General features: G+C 39.9%; 1 protein-coding gene across 1 annotated transcript; it reads right to left on the bottom strand.

Annotated features, from left to right (window-relative positions):
- Positions 1 to 604: 604 nt before the first annotated feature.
- On the bottom strand, positions 605 to 7,013 carry LOC118576262 (plastin-3-like). The gene is made up of 5 exons (XM_036176580.1): positions 6,866 to 7,013; positions 6,509 to 6,642; positions 4,414 to 4,537; positions 4,109 to 4,233; positions 605 to 1,009 (listed from the first exon to the last, which is right to left on the bottom strand). The coding sequence occupies exons 1-5, from the start codon at positions 6,872 to 6,874 to the stop codon at positions 877 to 879; spliced, it is 525 nt and encodes a 174-aa protein (XP_036032473.1). The 5' UTR covers positions 6,875 to 7,013; the 3' UTR covers positions 605 to 876.
- Between the last annotated feature and the right edge of the window lie 996 nt (positions 7,014 to 8,009).

Here is an 8,009-nt window from a genome sequence, read left to right as displayed (position 1 = left end):
ATTCTGAGCTCATTCTCTCCTCAAAAGCATCATATGTAAGAGTATTTTAGATCGAAAGAGAATTTTGTAATAAAGTTTCCCAAAACAAAAAGCATGTGTTGAACTGATTCATTGAAGATCACAATATTTCATTTGATTTAAGCATGGGTGTAAGGGGGAAATACAACTTCAAGGGTCCATTTTCCTCCACCTATAGTTTATGCTTTTTCTTTTTTTCTTTTTTACTTGAAGTCCCTTTAAAAAAGTAGGAAATCAGCAGACTTGTTGACTGTCATCAAAATATTCTTAAATGTACAAAAAATAATCATGTAGTAAGAATACTGTAAAAAGATACTGATTTTAAAGAATAAAAGAAAGAGGAAAACGTCTAGTCCATTTTGTAGACTCAGTTACTTCAGCAGATTTTCAGCACTACAAAGTGAACAAAGGACACTCATCTCCACATGGTATCCTCCCACAGTTCTCCAGCAAAACTGGCTGAGCCAGAAGGGCAAAATGGCAAGCTGATTCTGTTCCTATCTAACCGGTCTAAGCAAGTCTCAAGAGATGGACGTGCTAAGAGAGAAACAGTACACAGAGAGATATTACACAGCAACAGGAAAATGTCAAGGGCAACATTCTAGGTGGAGAGATCAGGTGGTCGGCTGTGAGCATGTTCAGATGTGCTGAACAGATCCCACTCGAAGGGAAAGAGGAGTTGCTTATTACTAAAGGTCTTTCCCTGAAGGCTGTCATGATGAGCTAGTCCTGTTAATCAAAATTAAAAGTCCTTTAAATGACCAAGGATTCCTTAAGCCATGAGCACTTCACCTGGGAATAGCTGACTTGCTAATCATGCACCTCTGGGTAAGGTTGGTTCTGTTCAGATTCGTCATTTTACACTCTCTTCATCCCCCTGCCCATCAAACAGGCAAACACGGTCATGACCATCTTGGGTTTTACTTCCACAAGGTCTTCGGGAAGAGCATATACTCTGGCTCCAATTCTTCTAGCCATTGACACTGCATACCTGGTTTTGGAGGAGAAAAAAACTGAGATGAGACTTTTCTTTGTCAATGGAACCTTTGAATTTTTTTTAAAGGTTCATTTGTTTTTGTTTTATGTTCTTTGGTGTTTTGACTGCATGTATTTCTGTGTGAGGTGTGTTTGATCCCTTGAACCTGGACTTAAGGAAATCATGAGCTGCCCTTTGAGTGCTGGGACCTAAACCTAGATCCTTTAGAAGAACAGCCAGTGCTTTTAAACACTGACCCACATCTCTAGGCACAACGACACCATCTCTTTCTTCTTATATAAACTAGTGATTGGGATGCAAATTTTCTGTATGGAAAGTACAAATCTCAGAACTGTACATGGTGGCACATTCTTGTAATTCTATAGGCCTACGAGGCAGAGGTTGAGCCAAAATCGTCACTGTAAGTTTGAAAGCATCCAGAACTACACAGTGGGACATCGTTTCAGAAAACAGAAAGTACCAATTAATAAGTTCACATTTGTTTTCTGTTCTATTTTTTTGTTTGGAATTGATTTTTAACTTATTCTAAATCTACACATGAGATTTATTTTATTTATTTTATGTGTATTAATGTTTTCTCTTCATGCAAGTAAGGGCACCACATGTATTCTTGGTAATTGAAGAAGTCAGAAGAAGGACTTAGATCTCCTGGAAGCACAGTTACAGATGTTTGTGAGCCACCATGTGGGTGCTGGGAATTGAACGCAGGCCCTCTGTAAGAGCAACAAGTGCTCTTAACTGCTGAGTCCCAACCTCTCCAGGCCCATGTTATGCTCGTTTTTTACAATGTACTGTTTTGGACTTTATTTACTCATTTGTTTCAAATATGAAGTAGAAACCAAAGCTTGAAGCACTGACATCATAAAAATATGAAATTCTCTGTGCAGTGTAATGAGATACCAGATATTTTCTTTTGTGAGTGGGGTGCTGGGGATGGAACGGAGGGAGAGGTATGTGGCAGTTCCCAACCGTTCAGTGTCAGAAGAAAAAATTCAGGTGCTTAGATCGATGCACCCAATACTTTCAAATACTGAAGAAGAGGTAGAGACAGCATCTGCCCTTGCTGGGTGAAGGGCAGGCAAGGTGTAAGATGGAAAGACCTACATGTGCAGCTAGGAAGGAGCACATCTCAAATGATCCAGGAAGCATTTCCAAGATACTGCAACAGGAATCTTCATGGATATTAAAAATTTATCATTTCCACTATAAATACTTTTCAAAGATGAGAGAAATGATGTGCCTAATTTCTAAGTTTGGCAGAGCAGCATTTTCATTGTCCTAAAAAGCACTGCTGAGGACTAGTTAACAGCATGTATTTGTGAAATTATCATGGGTCACCCAGTAAACCTGGGCACAGTCTTGGCCTTTACTGAAGAATGGAAGAGGTGGTGGGAAAGATCTGCATGTTGCTATAATATGAGAGACTTCCAAGGCTCAGGCTTCTGGTAAGAGATAACAAGTGCCTTGCTATTGAGGGAACTGAGCATATATTGCAAAAGTGCTTGATCCATAACATATAAGAGAGGCATAATTGGACAATGTGTTTAAATAAAATAAAAGGTATAGACAAACACTCTAAGGTATGGCCAGCCATGCTTGTAAGGGTTATCTTTGCCTTGTTGCAGGTTGGTACTGTTTTGCATTAAGTTGTTTTAGTAATCCATTAAAGAAGCAGTTGAAAGTCTTGAAGGTCAGACACAGTACTAAATTCCTTTGGCTTGTTTATTTATTATTTGTTCCTTGACATTGCCACACTGTGTAGCCCAGGCTGCTGTTGAAATCATAATGTTGTTGCCCCAGACTCCAGAGGGCTGAGGTTACTGTTTTATTTTCTGACACCCACCATACCTACTTCTTAAATGGGGTGTGGTGGGATCTAAGGTTAGAGTCCAGTGCCTCATTCATTTTTTTCCGAGCCCTGTACCACTGAGCTACACCCGAACTTTTTTTGTGTGTTTCTCTATTTTGAGATTAAATCTTGCTATTTTGCCTAGGCTAGCCCAGAATCTACACTTCTCCTGCCTTAGCCTCTTGAGTACTTGACTTCTGGGCTTGAACGACAGTGTCTGGTTTCATAACTTTGTTTTCATATATTTAAATTCTAATGATCTTATTTATTTGTGTGTGCATGTGTTTGTGGGATGTGGGTTCACAGTGTGTGCATGGAGGTTAGTGAACAATTTAGAGGACTCAGTTCATTCTTTTCATCAATAATTGTAAACCTTTGAACTCTCTAAAATAATAATTTTCTTCATCTTTTTTGTTTTGTTTGTGATGAACTTGAAGCTTGAAAATATTTCCTTCATGGCCTAGAGAGATGGCTGACTGGCTACTCTTCCAGAGGACCCAGGTTCAATTCCCAGTACCCACTTGGTGGCTCCCAACAATCTGTAACTTTAGTTTCAGTGGATAGGGCATACTCTCCTTGCCTATTCATGTAACAGGCACAGAAGTGGTGCACAGACATACCTGCAGATGAAATAACCCACATGTAAATAACAATATTAGTTAAAAATTGCGCTTCCCCTCACCGATACATGATCTCACCATATTTGTATTTTTGTGTCTGATATTTATCATCATCTGTTGCAAATGATAGGATTTCATTCATAGAGGTTATCCAGTGTTTCCTTGTCTTATTTTAGCTCCACAAATCTATTCTCACTAAAGGACAGAGAGAGGCTTGGGTAGTTGTGTTAAGGGGTACAAAGGGGAGTTGGTGTTATGAGGGATATATAATTGGTGTTAAATTGTAGAGAGCGAAATCAGTTAAGAATAGACAAATACAGAGCTTGAAGCTAGGGTGCTTGTAAGTAGAGGGTGGTGACAGTGACTATGATGCTCAGAAAGATTCTGGTATCATTTTTTATATGTCCTGAATCTGATTGTGGTGATAGTTATATAACATTGTGAACAATGTAAAAACCATTAGATTGTATACTTAAGTGAGTGAAGTATATGATGTCTTCAAACTGGATCTCAATAAAGCCCTTCAAATAAAGAGCTCTTTCTGAGGTGCCATCCCTGTGTGGGGTGGAAGTGCCTTGCTGTCACACCAGTGTTCTTTGTGTGACACTGCAGGCTGGCCCTTACTTGGCATTATTGTGCTTGTCATCTTCTGTAAGGTTCCCGCTCTTAACAAGGTCATAGTTAATGCAGCCTGGCTGGATGGCGTCAATTAAATCCACAACTGCCAAACTAGAGCTGATCATCTTGTCCTATTAAAATAAGGTGGGGAACAAACCAACGAATTTCATTATTTACAAATTAACATGGAAATACTTACAGGGAAATCTTGTCATTATCACAACAATAATTCTTACAAAGAAACACAAGGTTGTTCTTAAAATAATTACCATTGTCTAGCAAAAATAATGTATAATAATCCACATACTGACCTTAAAACTCTGAATGGAAGTTGACTTTCCAGCTTCACTCAATGTTCTGTTCACCCAGTTTACAATGATGTCATCATTTGCTTTCTGACCTTCTCCAAGATCTTCCAGAACATTAAGGGTATATCTAAGAGAATCAGCAGAAGTAAGTCACAATCTAGTTTATGAAGAAAAATGCAAGCATCAGAAAGATGTTTCATGTACATATTTATCACAAAGATTTCATGAGGGCTGGCAAGATGGCTCAGTGGGGAAAGTAAGTTGATGTATGTCTGACAACCTGAACTGGACTCCCAGATCCTACAGTGGATGGCACAAACTGATTCCCAAATTTATTCTCTGACCTTCATCTGAGACAATGGTATAAGCCTTGCCATACTCACTCACATACACTTCATACTCTGTGCTTTGGCTGGTATGTAGGCATAAGGAATGCTTTTGGTGTTGTTAAGATGTGTTCATTTTCCAAGGGGGTGGGAAGAGTGTAAGGGCCAGAGCCCAGAAAGGAATGCTGAAAAACAGCATCATCTGGACATGAAGTCCCAGTGGCTGTGGTTGCGTGTACAAGACCCACACATGACCATTGGCAGTTTATGCTACTGTGTGACTGTCAGTTTTATAATGGCTTGTGGCTTCTAATAGGTTCCCATGCTCCAAATGGATTGTCTCACACTGTGTACATATGGGCAGCATTAATTGGTCTCAGTGGGTTATAAAAAAAAAAGCATGAAAGTGGGAAGGGGAATGGGGGATATCCAGTAGGAGTTGGAGAGGCTACAAGTGGGGTTGGATATTATTTTTTTTTGAGCTGGGGATCAAACCCAGGGCCTTGTGCTTGCTAGGCAAGTGCTCTACCTCTGAGCTAAATCCCCAACCCATGGTTGGATATTATTAAAGTTCATTGTATACATGTATGAAATTCTCAATGAATTATCAAAAATATATCAAAATAAAGGAGTCTTCAATTTCTTAAAAATTTATAGTAAGTATAGTTATTATGTATATGTGGACACATGTATGCCATGGCACACTTACAAAAGTCAGAGAACAGTTTGCAGGAGATGGTTCGGTTCCTTCACCACATGGCTTCCAAGGGCAGAAGTCAGGTTGTCAAGCTGGGCACAAGTGCCAGTAAACACTGAACCATCTTGCTGGCCCAGACCTTCATTTTCAAATGGATACATATACATGTTCCTGTGGTATTGTGTTCCCAAAAATATTATGCAGGTAATAAACTTACCTGGGTATTGTGCACCCTAATAAATTTATCTGGATGCACAATATTGTGGGGAACACAATACCACCACATGTTCCTATTTCTTCCGATAATTTTTTGGTTTGTTCCTTGGGGGGCAAGGTCCCACGCTATAGTTCAGGATGTCCTGGAACTCACTATGTAGCCCAAACTGGCCTCAAACCAGCCCTGTCCCTCCTTATACTCCTAGGTGTTGAGATTTCAAGTGTGTGCCACCATTCTGGGGTTCTGACAAGTTTTCCTTATTTATTTGGGGGTCTGGGGATAGCCTCCATGCATTCTTTTTATTTATTTATTTTTATTTTAGAAACCATTTAGTTTAGTTTTTTTTATTTAATTTATTTATTATGCATACAGTGTTCTGCATGCATCCCTTCAGGCCAGAAGAGGGCACCAGATCTCATTACAGATGATTGTAAACCATTATGTGGTTGCTGGGAATTAAACTCAGGACCTCTGGAAGAACAGTCAGTGCTCTTAACCTCTGAGCCATCTCTCCAGCCCCGCCTCCATGCATTCTAAGTATATCCTGGACTGCTGAGCTAGGGCTGGGGGCCCGTCTGACAATTGTTTTCAGTGACACTGCACAAGGCTTAAGTGTACATGTCAGACTCCTGTGAAAGATTGACAACCACCGTTCTATCCAATTCATAAGAAGGTATCTCCCAGTGAAGATCGAACATACACTCAAAGAAAACTCATTTCAGTGTCTTAGTACAATGAGCTTGGAAGTGTATTAATGAACTAAATGATTGATTGAAATCTGTGAAAATATACTAAGGGTGAATTTATAGAACCATATAGACCCATATTACTGTGAATGGCCAACACTGTACACTATACCTTCTCATCAGCTGCCAGACTAAAGCCAAGGTCAAGGTTGGGTTCCCATCATTCAGGTCTTGTCCTCCAATGCCAACCAGGGAGAATTTAGCCGGATGCTTCCCTAATTCAACTGCATAGTTGCAGTTTTCTAACTGCAAATGTACAGAAGTAAATGAATGGTTAAAGATTGTCATTTGTTCAGTCTCTACCACCCATCTGTGTGTGTGTGTGTGTGTGTGTGTGTGTGTTGTTGTGTGTTGTAAATAGTTGGTATCTCCTCAAAACCAAGATGTAGTTCCTATCCTCAAGAAGCAGCTTAGAGTCCAGAGGTTTTAAAACAAAAGAAAGAAATGAAGCAGATTCTAGCTTTGCTACCTTTTTCATGTTGGCTCCCAGCTTCGGATATGGAGGCTTGTTAACTTTACTCCAGTCCACAGGAACTTTAATTCGTTCATATAGCTGTAAGATGACCAGGGCATCTTGCAGGTCACTAACAGTTCAAAACACAACTTCATCAGTGATTATAAGCAGTAACACAAATCAAACAAGATCTATAGTCACAATCCGCGTGACTCACAGCTTTCTAAATCAGTCTATGCTGAAAATGGAGCCAAGACCATTCAGTTTACTTAAAGGTATGTGAGTACAGTTAGGCAAAGTAGTGCCCACCTAGGCTGGGAGGGGAAGGCAGGGGTGATTTCTGTGAGTGAGAGGGCAGCCTGCTCTATATGAGCTGTTCCTGGCCAGCTAGGTCTACACAGTGAGATCCTGTGCTGTCTTAAAAAAAAGTAAAGTGTGGGCAGTGGTGGTGTACGCCTTTAATCCCAGCACTTAGGAAGCAGAGGCAGGCTGATCCCTGTGAGTTTGAGGCAAGCCTGGTCTATATAGAGAAACTTTGTCTTGAAAAGCCAAAAAAAAGGGGGTGGGTGGAGAAATGGCTCAGGGGTTAAGAGTACTGCCTGTTCTTCCAAAGGTCCTGAGTTCAATTCCCAGCAACCATATGATGGCTTGCAACCATCTGTAATGAGATCTGGTGCCCTCTTCTGACCTGCAGGCATACATGCAGGCAGAACACTGTATATATAATAAATAAATAAATCTTAAAAAAAGAAAAATAAAAAAACTTAATGATGATGAAAGGGTGTATGTTTATTATAAGCAAAAACTGTTATAAAAGTTGGAAACACTGGATGAAAACTTAGGGTGCTACATGAAAGACAGAAAGACACAATTAACAACTGTGTTGGTAAACAAATAATATGATTTTGGCATATATGTAAATGCAATGAATAACATTAATACTAGAGTTAGTGGGTAGTGATGGCAGATGGTAGGAAAAGGACACAAACCATTGCATGTCAGCAAAGAACAGTCCAGCCAGGAAGCCAAAGGCCATAGGGAACCATGGGTAGTCTGTTACAAGTATTCCCAGACTGTTTAGGAAACTTATAGTACCTGTTCCCTAAGGTATCATTAAAATATTTACATATTCTATCACTTACAGCCAGTGATCAGAAAA

The sequence above is a fragment of the Onychomys torridus genome, unplaced genomic scaffold (genome assembly GCF_903995425.1).
Source record: "Onychomys torridus unplaced genomic scaffold, mOncTor1.1, whole genome shotgun sequence".
In the NCBI taxonomy this organism is placed as follows: domain Eukaryota; kingdom Metazoa; phylum Chordata; class Mammalia; order Rodentia; family Cricetidae; genus Onychomys; species Onychomys torridus.
This window is presented reverse-complemented; position numbering and strand designations above follow the sequence as displayed.